The 14,702-nt window shown below is 35.8% G+C and overlaps 2 protein-coding genes across 2 annotated transcripts; one reads left to right on the forward strand and one right to left on the reverse strand.

Moving 5' to 3' along the window:
• Positions 1–797: 797 nt before the first annotated feature.
• Positions 798–1,547, reverse strand: LOC122400322. The gene has a single exon (XM_043401715.1). It carries the CDS (start codon positions 1,545–1,547, stop codon positions 798–800), a length of 750 nt encoding a protein of 249 aa, XP_043257650.1.
• A 7,010-nt stretch (positions 1,548–8,557) lies between these two features.
• On the forward strand, positions 8,558–14,477 carry LOC122400397 (esterase FE4-like). Its single transcript, XM_043401847.1, has 8 exons — positions 8,558–8,860; positions 10,042–10,330; positions 10,458–10,643; positions 10,946–11,145; positions 11,232–11,388; positions 11,809–12,135; positions 12,496–12,640; positions 12,735–14,477. Exons 1-8 carry the CDS (start codon positions 8,726–8,728, stop codon positions 12,880–12,882), a joined length of 1,587 nt encoding a protein of 528 aa, XP_043257782.1. The 5' UTR covers positions 8,558–8,725; the 3' UTR covers positions 12,883–14,477.
• Positions 14,478–14,702: the final 225 nt, after the last annotated feature.

Consider the following 14,702-nt stretch of genomic DNA (forward strand, 5'->3'; position numbering starts at 1 on the left):
TGTTATATGGACATGTGTAAAGCGATGGTGGCGATTAATTTACCTTGGCGAAGTTTTCTAGCAAAATATGTGAAACAGACGATTCCTGATAAATGGACGCTATGCAAAAATTACCTTGATGATTGTTATAATTTGCAATACGTAGTATTAGGGAAGATAATGCGGAAAATAATGTGTGGATTTCTGTGGATGAAACAACGGACAATATGGGACGAAACATAGCCAATTTAATTATTGGTAAAATGTCTGAGGATGAGATGTTAGTGCCACATTTACTTTCCTGTAGCAATTAACAAAAACAAATTATTCTACTATTGCTCGATTTATAAATTTAGCAATACGATTGTTGCGGAAAAAGAGTATTGTTATTGGTGACAGATGCAGCTGTGTATATGATAAAAGCTGGAAAACATTTAAAGGTGTTTTCGCGTGATCCATGGTTTACATAGAGTTGCAGAAGTACGTCAGTACTTTCCACTTGTAAATAATTTAGTATCTTCTATTAAAAAAGTATTTGTAAGAGCACCACTTCGCGTCGAAAGTTATCTAATAATTTTAGACGTGGATTCAGGAAGCAATATTTTATGCTATGCATATGGAAGATATTAAAAATGTAGTTGAATCTTTCGATGCAAATGATGCATTGGCAATTAGAAAAGCACAAGATGCACAAAATGAATCGCTAGTTCAGAATTTAATATTTATCAAAATAGATTTTCTTCTTCTTCTTCTTCTTCTTTGTGTTTGTTACGCCGCGTCGACTGCGAGGTCATTGGCGGCGGATGCGTGCTTGCGCGCTATATTTGATTATACATATTTGTTTCTTTGAGAAATTTTAGAGTGTCACTTATGTGGGCCTGAGCTATAAGGGCTGTGTCCGGTTTTATCCCATATTTCTGTCTTTGGGGTTCGGTTCTTCTGCACTGGTATAGGATGTGGTCTACTGTGAGGGTTTCAGTGGGGCAGTGGCTGCAGTACGGTTGATCGGTTTTTCTTATTAGGTGTTCGTGTGTTATCTTTGTGTGACCTGACCTTAGTCGAGACAATATGGATTTTTCTTTCCTATTTAAATTGCAGGTAGGAATTGGTTCGTAGAAGTTTTGTATTATATCATGTATTTTTGTTCTTTTTGTTGTGGTCCACATTCTGTTCCATTCTTCTTTTGTAGTTTTTTTCATATGGTTTATGAGGTCTTGATACGGTATTGGAACGGTAGTTTCGGTTGGTGATAGGATTGTTGCTTCTTTTGCTGCCGCGTCTGCTTCCTCGTTTCCCGGTATGCCTTGATGTGAGGGAATCCAAATAATATTTATATCGGTGTTGTAATTTTTGTCTAATTCTGTGTATGCTTCTTGTATTTTTGTTATGATCTCATGGCTATTGTTGCTGTTTGAGGTTTCTAGGGCTTTCATCACGCTCATCGAGTCCGAAAAAATGGCAACGTTTTTAAGGTTGTTGATGCTGGCATGTTTCAGGGTTTCAAGTATTGCATATGCCTCAGCGGTAAAGATTGAAACCAATTTGGGGAGACTTTGTTTTATAGTCATATTTTCGGTGACGATGCTGAATCCTGCTCCTGAATCAGATTTGGAAGCGTCGGTGTAGATTTGGTTACAGTGGGAGAAGTTGTTTTTTAGATTTAGGAATTTGGCTTTATGTGTTGTTCGGTCTATTTGATTTTTTGGCAGGTCCGCTAGGCTCAAGTTAATGGGTGGTGTCTTAATAGTCCAAGGAGCTATTTTACTTTGTTTGCGTTCAATGGTAGGAGCCCATTCGATGGGAGGTTTCAAGCAAAATAGATTTTCAATAAACACTATTGGAATCCCTTTAAGTGAATCGATGGAATTAGTGGTGAATATAGATCGAAATTTTAGGAGCCTTCCTAAATTCTGGAATTTGCGGAGAGAAAATTATAACAAAATGGAATGTACTTTTAATAGGAAATCCCGGTTACGAAGCAATATTCAAAATCAGTGAAATTTTACGAGGTCAGATTGTTAAAGAACCTAAAACAATTAAAGCATGCTACTTCAGCGAATTCAAGTATGCTCCAATCACATCTTGTGATGTTGAGCGTTCGTTCTCAGCCTATAAATTGACTTTAAACGATAAACGTTATCAACTAACCCTTGACAATATTGGAAAAATACTCGTAACATATTGTAATTTAAATTATAACTGATTATTATTATGGTTAAATAATAAAATTATTTGAACATATTTTCAGTATATTTTGGCATATTATTTGACATATGTCACTTACATATTTTGACATATCTTATTGACATAAACAACCGCAGTCTACTAATTAGATTAGCAAAAGTCAAAGTCGAGCAAAGCTCCAGATCAGTAAAAAGTGTCTCGATCTCGAATTTTTTCGAGGGGAATTCAAAGTAAATTTAGCGTACGAAAGAGTTGATTAATCGTTCGCTGGCGAACAAGCTTAAATCAATAACAAATTTCACAATCGGTTACGGAAGAAAAAGGAACTCGAAACGGTAATGGCGAAAATGATAATTGGCCACGGAACGGAATCGGCTCGATATTACAAGCAATTAACATTCTCATTGCCAGAGGGATTACGCTCGTCGTTTTGCAACGCAGATGCACTTTTATAAATCATAACGTAATTTTCGGGGGTCTGTTTCGAGAGTTCCAATTTATCTTCCTTGGCGATACCGTGAATTATGAACCAGTAAAACGCGACTACGCGGCGAGGGACGTACCGTAATACGGATATTTTAAGTTACGGCGCAAAGTTAATTCCTCGCCGGGACGGATGGATCGGATGTAACCATTAATTCCGTAATCGAGTTATAACTGTACTGCCACTGCCACCGACGTGAAAGCGAACACCGCGAAAAGAAAGTCTCGTTCGTTTAAAACGACGCGTACATATTTCCTTCGACAAACATTCAATTACCGGGGAATTTTAATTTTCAATTAAACGATATTGCGGCGGCACCGTTCGAAATTCGTTTCCGATACTCTTCTTAAACGTTGTGCGTTCTTCGTATCGAAACGTCGAACCTTGAATGAGACATTTAAATATTGCTCTTATATTTTTTTTTTTCTATACACTCTTCTTTTTGTTTTCTACTATTTGAAGAAGCTAGAATCTAAACGTTGTATATCTTCGGATTGGAAAGTAATTTTAGAGCCGTACGCGCATTCCCGCGCAAAGATTTCGAGTTCGACGCGTCGTTAATCGATCCGTACCGCGACGAGAGTAAACGAAAATCCGTGTAACCCTTTTTAAATGCGGCTGAAATCGATTCATTCCGGCGAAACTTTCTCTACGGGTCGGTCCGCCAGCAGCGATTAATTTTTGCTCGCGAAATGGAACGTGCACTCGAATCCGGGCGTACAGAGAATACAGAAATCGAACAAAAGGGGCTCGACGAACAGGAATTTCGACTTTCGCGAGTAATGATCCCGACATAAATTAACCGAAACGAAAAACGGGGGACCTTCGACGAAAGAAAAGGACTCAGGGATTCCGCGAAACGGGGCAAACGACCGTGGATCGAAGTAATGAGACTTTTGGCGAGGACAACGTTCCAACCGAACATGCTTAAGTCCGATTTTCGACGCGTCTCCATTTTGTCTCGAATCCATCGATACCTAGCGCTCCTAATTTCTTGAGAAACACATTAATGAAATATTTATTTCTGTTTGTTTAAACAAACTTCCTTGCTTGTACAAAGACGGAATACCATATATTTAATATATTATACGTTTGTTAGGTTTACAAATTCGGTACCTTATTATACAGGGTATTCGGCCAACCCTGGGGAACAATTTTAATGGGAAATTCTAGAGGTCAAAATAAGATGGAAATCAAGGATATCAATTTTTTTATTGAGGCTTCGTTAAAAAGTTATAGAAATATTTCCGGCCACACAGTATATTTTCGGTAAAGAATTTTTTTCTCGAAAGTACGTAGGATTTCGGGGGTATGTGTATTCACCCAAAATAATTGTAATTGACCCCCGCAACCAAAAATAATTTTTCTAGAATGATTTGAAACTTTTCAATATCGCCGAAAAATTTAGGCACCTACTCGAATTTTTTTCTCGAAAGTGCGTAGGATTTCGGTGGTATGTCTATTCACCAAAAATGATTGTAATTGACCCCCACATACAAAAATAATTTTTCCAGAACGATTCAAAATTTTTTTTGTGGCCAAAAAATTTACCCTCTGTCAATTTTTCTCTAAAGTTCGTTTTTGATTTTTAATTCTTTTGTTTGGCGCCCTATAGAAAAGTTGCCTAATACTTTCTTATTGGTGCCCATGAGCTGTACTTTAGAAAAAAGTTTAATTGAAATATATTCACTAATGTAGGAGTTATGGTCGTTTGAAGATTGGACCATTTTTGTGGGTTTTTTTATACTTTATGAGTTTAAGGAACAACTTCTCGAAATTTCTTAGAATCTTTACATATTCTACACCAAAATATGCGTTGTTTGCATTTCGAAACATTAAAATCCTCCAATCCTTTCAAGAATTATGATATTTTGAAGATATGAACGTCGGGGAATCATTTCGCCTTACATTACATTTTCGGTAAGGAAGTTTTTTTCTCGAAACTGCGTAAGATTTCGGGGTATGCCTATTCACCAAAAATGCTTGTAATTGACCCCTGTAACTAAATATAATTTTTTTAGTATGATTTGAAATTTTTTAATTTCGTCTAAAAATTTCAGTACCTATTCGAATTTTTTTCTCGAAAGTGGATAAGATTTCAGAGGTATGTGTATTCACCAAAAATGATTGTAATTGAGCCTCGCAACTAAAAATGATTTTTTCAGAATGATTAAAAATTTTTTGATTTAATTTTTTAATAACTTTTTAACGAAGCCTCAATCAACAAATTGATATTCTTGATGAAGAGTATGTAAAATTCCAAACCTATTTGAAAAGTTGTTCCTTAACCCTGTAAAGTGCGAAAAACCCCATAAAAGTGGTCCAATTTTCAAACGATCATAACTCCTACAATAGTTAATACATTTCAATGAAATTTTGGTAGGAAGTATAGCTTATGGATACCTACAAAAAATTACTGAACAACTTTTTCGTAGCGCGTCAGACAAATTTATGAAAAATGGAAAACGAATTTTCAAGAAAAATCGGTGTTGAAATTTTTCGGCGAAAAGAAAAAATTCAAATCGTTCTAAATAAATTATTTTCGGTTGTGGAGGTCAATTACAATCATTCAGTCATACAAAGGTGGACAAATTTTTCGAAGAAATTACAAACTTTCAAATCGTTCTAAAAAAATTATTTTTGGTTGCAGAGGTCAGTTACAATTATTTTTAGTCAATACACATTGTCCCGAAATCCTACGTATTTTCGAGAGAAAAAATTCTTTACCGAAAATATATTGTGTGGCAGGAAATGTTTCTATAACTTTTTAACGAAGCCTCAATCAACAAATTAGTATCCTTGATTTTCGTCTTATTTTGGCCTCTAGAATCTCCCATTAAAATTTTTCCCAGGGGTGGCCGGATACCCGGTATACCTATTATGAAAAACTAATTTATATTTTGTTGCTAAAAATATTATTTGCAAACACTAATACTAGTAAAAAATAGACTATATCTTTCTAGGCAAACACGCATAAATTGTTTTTAAATTGTCTCTTTTCCCCATTGTCGACAACTATAAAAAATTGTGCATATAAAAACTTGCAAATGCAGTTAAAGGCGCCCAGCCTACTATTATATTTCATCGTTATCTTTCGTTTCGTGTACCGTTGAATAATAAACAATTATTCACTTTGAGTGGTGTTGCCGCCACGTGAAGGGTTTCCGCTACACTCGACAATGAACAGTGCCGTTTTTGAGGAAGTCACAATTTTTCACGGACAGCATGCAATTTCCAAAGGACTAGGTCTGGCCGGATGCCGGTTTCAGATTTCTCTGGAAACGGTCCCCGGTTAGACCACCCTCAACGGCAATTGATGTATCGCAGACCCTCACGTGCTTGCCATCAGGACCAGGACAGTCACTACAAAGTAGGGTAATAAATTAACCCAGGGATTGTGCAACGTCCTGCAGACCTTGATTTGCAAGATGAACAAACTAGGCTGTGGGCGTTGCATAATCCAAAACCTAAACAAATTCCGGATTGGGCAGGACAAGGCCCAACCCGAACATCGGCGCCTCCAAGGAGGCACTAAGAGGGAGACATGATGTCTTCCTCGAGGACGGCATCTTGGACGCCAACCAGACCAATCTTGGTTTCTGAAGGCACTTGGACGCCAACGGGAACATCTTGGTTTCTGAAGGCATTTGGACGCCTGACCAGAACTTGGACTTTGCTAGACCATATTTCTGGTTATTAATTTTAAGAAGTTATTGTGATCGTAGATAAAATAAATTGATCTACTACATAATCTAACTCCTCGAACAAGTACGGAGTTAACAAGTGGTATTCGACACGCGGTATAAAATTGACATGGCTTTTATCGCCGTGCAGGGAAACGTCGCGTCGATTCAATTAACGTCCATGAATTATGACTCGGACGCGCGACGAACGACACGCATTCGCTATGTTTACATTGTCACATATATTTCCCACGCCAAGAGTAAGCACGATTCAATAAATTACAATAAATTCGTGACAGGAAAATGTCGTGTTACGTAAAAGTTAATGTCCGCGAAAACAAATGCTTCACCGCATCGAAGAATATTAAATATTTCCACTCAACAAATAGAATAAATAAATGTTGTGTAATTTTCCTTAATAAATTTTATCGATTACAGTTTATTCCGTTGCTACGTAGCAGATGCTTGTCGAGAAAATTTATCTCTCAGCATGTTATATGCCAGGGAAAATAATTTATTTCACTGCTCGAAGTAACGTCCACGTTTATTAACGAGAATAAGTTCGATCATTACGTTAGAAAAATAAGCTAACGAGAATAAGTTCGATCATTACGTTAGAACAAAAAGCTAACGATAATCGTACGATGTTTTCGAGGTCAATTTTGTACGTCAATATTGTGTAACTATAGTCGATACAATTGTTCGTGCAATAATTGCAAAGTATGTGGTGTTGTCGCACAATTGGAGCTAGAAAAATTCACAGACCTGTTTCAAATATTTTAAATAATAAGTTTTTTTACGATTCAGAATGAAATTGTATTTCAAACGAGGGTCAAAATTTTAGGGAATATTTTTATTTTTGAAATTCATAATATAGAATAAAAAATTTTGACAATAATTCATTGGTCAACTTATATATCAAATATGTTGAAACGTGCGAAGTAAGTTTGTGAAGTATGGAAATGTTGGATGTAAAAGATATATGAGTCATGGTTTTAGTTTTTACGACTAGCTTTTTTTTATACAGTAATCTGTTGATATATAAAAGTCTCGAGCATTGCATATAAGGAAGAGAAATCAACGTTTTTCTGTTTTGCTAACAATGTCGAACGCAGAAAAGAAGAGAAGACGTTCGAGGTAGCCAAGATCAAAGGTCATGGTTATACAATTATAAAATTTCAATATATATTTTAATAATAAATTTTAATAATAAACAATGCTAACCCACGAATCTAAATTTTACTATTTCGTATTCCTGTATAAGTTATCTAAATTGTAGTCCTAGTTAAAAGTCAGCCGTTTGTACGTTTAGGTTTATTGTACCCCCTTGTATATATATTTATAATTGTTTTCTTGGAACAATAAATGTTCGTTAGCATGGCGTGAGTGAGGAGGTGTTTGCCTGCAAGTACAAGCTTCTTTTGCTCTGCGCGTTCTAACCCTGCCAGAACAAATCTTTTTTTTATTTTTTCAATCATATTTTAATCGTACACTAAATGTGACATTATATTTTTGTCTGACCTTCGAGTATTTTTTTTTTTAAGTTGAATTTAACCAATTACATTTAACATATGTTATTTTCAATGTACGAAATACATGAATCTGGGTGGTACTTTTCGTAAAAACAGTCAAAACATAAAAATTTCAAGCACCACGTACATCTAATGAAAGTTCTGTTTTCACAGAAATTACAAAATTTTGTATTCATCTCTGATGGAAAGGCCGCTTCATTTACATTGATAAAATGTGAACGATTTTCGGATAGTCGTACCTTGTACCTCGTACTTTTTACCTTATACTTCAGGTAAAAAGGGATATAACTGGGTAAAACCGTTTTATGACATTACCTGATAACTCATGTGACTGTTCTAAAATGAAACGCATTGTTTTGTACCTTTAAAAATATTCGACTATGTCCTTTTAAAATTTAAAATCCAACCCATATACTTTGCTTATGTGCACATACATAGGTCAGAAAATAAATATGCCTGGGCAGTCGAGAATCTCGACTCGCGATTTCAAATCATATGCCGTTGACGGAAGGTCGGATTTCAATTGTTAAGAGCGAAAAGGCAACTGTGAACCCTTCTCTCTCGACTCCCACGAAGCGGTTCGAAATTACTTCGGGCAGCTTCGGAGAATCGGTAAAGAGAGCATGCAAAAGGCGAGGGGCACTGACTAAAGGTCATCTTGCAAATCATCTAGTCATGTCCGCGTTATCTTGCAAATCACATAGTTGCGATAGGACATTACTGCGAGACGCATCGTTTTCTTATTGTGCGTAGAATCTATTAGTATCGAACCTTTAGCAAGTAAAAACAGGTAAAGGTTCACGATAAAGGATAAAGCAAACCTTTTGTAGAGTAAATTGTTACCAAGTTGGGAAAGTGCAGTAATGTACAAGCCAATTGTTACTCTAAAACAAGGAAAAGTACGGGGCATTTCCGCCAAAAGTGTGTTAGGGTCTTCTTACGTCGTTTTTTACGAAATACCATTCGCTGCACCTCCCATCGGAGAACTCAGGTTCAAGGTAATAGACATATTAATTACTCCCACTAGATCAATGGTTCTTAACCCTTTTTCCCTTTTTGCAATTTAAGGGGCTATTCTACCTTGTAGGGACGAAAAATACATGTTTCTTTGTGATTTTTTTGCGGGCTACTAAAGAGCGAATAATTTCGGGTTTTGTAGATACATTTATTATATATTTACGAATTATTGCAACGGATAAAATCTATTGATTACGCTGTTTTTGTTGATCAACAAACAACAGTTTTTACGAACGGTGTCCGACTGCGTATGTGATATCTTGCGATAAGTTATCCGAAATCCAAAAACCAACGATATTCTTAATATAGATGAGTGTGGTTATAGCATGAACTTGGATTTTTTTAAAAAAACAAAAAATGGCAAAATGGCAGCTATTTTACGAAAAAATACTGAATATTTTCATATATTCGGTTGCTTTTTTGTTAATAAAAGAAAAAGTATTGCATATATTGCAGTTATCTTAATTCATGCGATAGAGAGACCAGTTCTAAAGATACTGTATAAATTTGATGTTGATATCTTGAATAGTTTTTTTGTTATTACATACGCAGTACCGAAAAATGTAGTTTCGAGAAAAACAGCTTTAAAGTTTCGTGTCCAATTGTTATACCTGCGCGAGATACATTTCAGCAGACTATAACTTCGTTACTTTTTCAAATTTCAATGTAATATTTGGTAGATATATTTTCGAGACTATACATATACTAAAAGACAATGAAAAAAAAAAATTCGATTTTTTTAATCCCACAGAGTAGAAAGGCCCCTTAATTGGAGCTCGTGGGACCTTTTTTACACAACGTTCCTCGATATAACGTTCTTAACAATATTTTTAACGCAGTTTTATGCGTGTCTAGTTCAACTAAGAAGTCTTTTCTTTCATTTGGATTACTTTGAAAATAATTTCAAGTTAATATTTTAAGAGGTATCTTTTCTTTTAGACTTTTTAAATAAAAGTCGTCTGGATTTCAGATGGACAATACAATAATCTATTTTTTTAATACTTCTCGTTTTAATAAAATGCCCAATATTTCTCTTTCAATTTCGATAAAGATTTTACAAATCATTTAATATCGTCAAGTTATGCGACTCAGGCTCTAGTATAAGAAGTTAAGAGTTAGGTAATGGAATGATCTCCGATCTAAAGAAGATGATCGAAAATAGGATCCAGTAGCGCCTGCCTCGTGGACGGGTATTAGAAACTGTACTGTCTGTACCGGAAAGATCTGTGCCCAGCCAGAGGATTATCCACCGTATAATATTATCGGAAACGAGGACTGCCTTTACCTCAATGTCTACGTCAATTCTCTCAACCAGTCGAAGCCAGTCATGTTCTGGATCCATGGCGGTGCATTCACTATAGGCACTGGCAGTTACAAATTCACAAGACCAGATTACCTACTCGCGAAAGACGTCGTAGTCGTAGCTCCAAACTATAGATTGGGCGCATTTGGTTAGTTTCAGAACATAAGTTTTTCCAAATGTATCATCAAGATTTAATTTATATCGTTGCACAAAGCTCCATCGTCTTCGTTTCGCAATATTAGCGATGAATGGTGGCATTCAAACATATTTTGTAGGTTTCTTAAATCTGGGACATCGAGTTGCACCCGGAAATCAGGGTATGAAAGATCTAATCAAAGCCTTGCAGTGGGTTAAGGAGAATATTCGCAATTTTGGAGGAGATCCTGATAATGTCACGCTTATTGGCCACAGCGCTGGAGGAGTAATAGCTCATGCTCTAACTATTTCTCCGGCTGCTCGAGGTATAATGATTCTCCCTCGCTATTGGGATTTAAAATCAGTCAGCATTTAGGGTTGATGGAACGCTTGACTTTAAAAATCTATCGAAACCAGAGCAATGTGTTATTTTTAATTATTTTTAAATACAGACTCATTTAAAATCGAACCAATTTTACAAAAAGAAAATAGACAATCTTACTAAGAGAATTTAAACTTCTGTGCAAAATAGTGTAAAATAGTCTAGTCGCTAATAATAATTAAGCAGTCGATGTGACTTTAAAACCGAATGAAAAAACAACTTTTTTAAATCGTTCATTCTTATCAGGACTGTTTCACAAGGCGATCTTCCAAAGTGGATTTTTAACGTGTAGTTGGAGCACCATTCACAAGCGACCAGATTGCGGTTTTAAGCTCGCGTTGATCCTCGGGATAAAGTCGACCGATCCAGAGGAAATCGTCAGATCGTTGCGCAAGCTGCCAAATAAAGATATCGTCAAGGCTTATCCTTTCATTCTCACGGAACAGGCAAAACGTTTTCCCGTCACTGTGTCTCGCGACAATCGTGCAATTCTTCGCACATACTAAACATAAATTCTTTTATCGATTTGTAGGAGAAGAACAGGTACGTTCTACCCTTTGGATTGAATTACGACAAAGTAGCTGAGTATTCTGTTCTACCGTATCCGATCGAACAATTATGCGCGAACGACGTTGACATTCCTGTTTTGGGCGGTTACACGACGTACGAAGGCAACATATTTCACAACGGTAACTGTTATTTCTAGCAACCTTCGACACCATTTCCACCAAAGTTAAAATTTTCATTTATTTTCTAACTTTAATGCTGTTAAATTTTACTTCGCCATTTAGACAGTGTATAAATAAGTACCGAAAATGCATCCGTATATATGTAAGTCAGAGACGAGTTGAAAATTTCATTTTTATTTAATATATTTCGATAAGATCTATTTAAAAAGTGAAAACATATTTTTTAAGATTACTTTGATAATTATTTGCCATTAGAATTTGGAAAATTTAGCAACACCGCCTTCAGTTTCTTAGTGAGAGAGAATCTTTGAGAAAAGTCTACTTAGAGCCGTGAAAATAGAGTACGACTTTTTTTCACCAAGTTACAACAGTCAAAAAATGAAGTGTCAGTCGCATTTATGTGAAAATACCTTGTTTCAGACTCGAGCGTGGAAACTTTTAAAAGATACAATTATTATCTGCCAGAGAACGTGAAAGTCTTAAGTGAATTGATACAGTTACAACCCGAGAGCGCAGAGAAATTATTAAAGGCTGTTAAGGATCAGTATTTCGGTGGACAATCGGTCAGCTTAGATAAAATGGACGCGTTCCTAAATTTCTTGACAGACGTTTATTTTGCCATTCCTTTGGAGTTGTATATTAATGATCGCGCGAAAAGGACGTCCGCGCCTAATTACGTTTATAGGTTTTCGTACTTGGGGAAGGAAACTACGTACACGGATATTCGTACGAAGCGTGTTGTCAATGGTACGCGTAAATTATTTGAATTAATGTATTATGCTTCGTTTCTAATTAAGGAAAATTCAAAAACCTATTACTGAGAAATGTAGAAATAGTTAATGTCGAAAATGTATAGGATGGAATTATTAAAGAAACGTCAATACGTAGACGTTGATGATTTTCAAAAAATCGTCGTGCAATATAATTGATATTTTACAAAATATTTATTCTCGATTAGAGAGACTTACAATTACTTTTATTTTGTTGTGTTTGTGACCTTAAAATCGTCTGATTCTGCACTGCTTCCCTATTTGAATAATCAACAACAGTAGAAAGGTTTTGCATTTTTCTTAAGTAAGAGTGATTATTGTTTAAAAATAATTTTAGGGGCGTCCCACATGGACGAATTGGCATACTTGTTTTACTCGCCTCTTTGTAAGGCTGAAAACCCTGAGCCACCCGCAAATGGCACGAAAGACAGACTTATGATGGAACGTTTGACTACGATGTGGACCAATTTTGCTAGAACAGGGTAAGTCAAAGTTTCAAAACTTCTTTCTAATTTTTTAGAAAACGGATATTTTTATTGTAATTCATATACAACGTATGGTTTGGTTTTAACATAGAAATCCCACACCGTGCCAAGATAATAATTTAATCAAGACCATTTGGGAGCCTACGACGAAGGACAAGTTTTGTTATTTAAATATTGACGAAGAATTTGAATTGGTAACCACAAAATTGAATTCATTTGACTTCAGTAGAATATTCTAAACTAGTTTAAAATAATTATGATTAATTATGTGACGATCTTGTCATATTATAGTATAATGACGAATTTTGGGTTAATATGCTATGGGAAAATCAGTAAATAAATTAAAATTGTCTGTTCTAGTAGCGTAGTAGTATAATTACTCCGTCACATATTGTGTGTCATTGATATTAATCAACGATCGTGCACATAAATGTTTTTAATACCGTATGATAAAAAACAGTTGCATAAAGAATTCGAAGAACAGCCACACGAAAAGATAATAACAGTTTGACGTATGTAGCGACAATTTTCCTTATCTGCCCTATAAGTTTTGATAACAAAAAGTATGTTAATACGATACTTATTATCTATTTTCGAACTTCGTCTCGTCTGTTCAAGCATTGAATAATTTTTTGCGATAAAATATATAATAGAACCGCGGTAGAAATAGCGTCGAATGTAAAAGCATAATTACGAAAAGTTCTTAGGAATACAAAAAGGTTTAAAGACCAGAAGCTTTGGGGAAAATGGTGATCTATAGTTACCAAATCGTATGGCTGCGTCGAATGCATCGTCGTTGGAGAGAGGTTCTCGTGAAATCGGGTCGACGATCGGTTGAAAAAGGCAATGGTGGCCCCTCGAAAGAAAGGCAAGCGAAATCACCGCGCTAATTTAGACGATCGTTCGCCGGTTTATCCGAAACGGTTGCTAAATCGGTCGCCATTACTCTCCGCACACGGTCCACTTAACCTTTTGCATCCGATCGACCGATTACCGAGCAACCAGATAATGATCAATGATCGAACGACTCGTACTTGATAAGTTTATTCCAGACTGGCTGTCGCCGGACAGGGTGGGTCAGCCGATCAAGGAACTCACGATCCTGCCGATCTACGGTGCATTTATCGCGTTTAAAAAATCTTTATTTTGACCTTTGGAATCGTTAGGAGCGTACGTAATTTTTTGTACGCCTAATACAAAGCTCCAACCGCAAATAAAAAAATCGTTATTCAAATGTAGCGTAGCTTGCATTCGAGAAGCTATTTAAAGTATTCTTCTCCCGAAAATTTGCATTTCTGTTTATTGTATGGGGGCCATTTTTAGTGTCGCGCGAATATAACGTATCGAAGGCCTTTGGATTTCTCACTGACCTCTCCGAATTACAGCTCGATTATCGTGGACGTATTCGTAATTACGCATACGACATAGATTAGGCGCCAGCAAAAACATGAAAAACGAACTAAACGCACAGTTTTGCCAAACATAGTCTCCGATCTCTTGTATCATTATCGTTGCACGCAAATGGCTTTTGACCCTGATTATCTACGGTCGAGTTGCACAAAAATACGCCGAATTAACCTAAAATAATTACCAGAGCTTAGGAATGCGATCAAAGTCTGCAAATATCCTGTTCTCTCCAATTTTTGGGCGAATTTAAATATTACGTAACGAAGTATAATTGTATCAAAGTTGTTATTTTTGTATCATTCGATCCAAGATAGGAAAGGTTGATTCTTAGTCAAGAAGCGTTACTTTCCCCGGATATATAAGATCAAGGAAACAGTTTAATGAACCGTACTCTATTTTATTTCATAAACACGAGGTTTCAAAATCATCATGAACAGTGCCTTCTAGGTAAATTTTATACTTCGTAGACAGTATTTGTAACAATATTTATATATTCTTAGACCTATAATTAGATTATTCCGAATATTAAACACTGACGATTAAAGTCTCCTGGTCGTTGAAAAGCGATTAATTTTCCTAGAAATGTATTTCTTACTATTTACCTTTTGAAATCAATATTTATACTAATTAGTTCTTGATGATAAGATACAAC

Source organism: Colletes gigas, unplaced genomic scaffold (genome assembly GCF_013123115.1).
Source record: "Colletes gigas isolate AHSC1104 unplaced genomic scaffold, ASM1312311v1 Colletes_gigas_Sc00017, whole genome shotgun sequence".
Classification (NCBI taxonomy): Eukaryota; Metazoa; Arthropoda; class Insecta; order Hymenoptera; family Colletidae; genus Colletes; species Colletes gigas.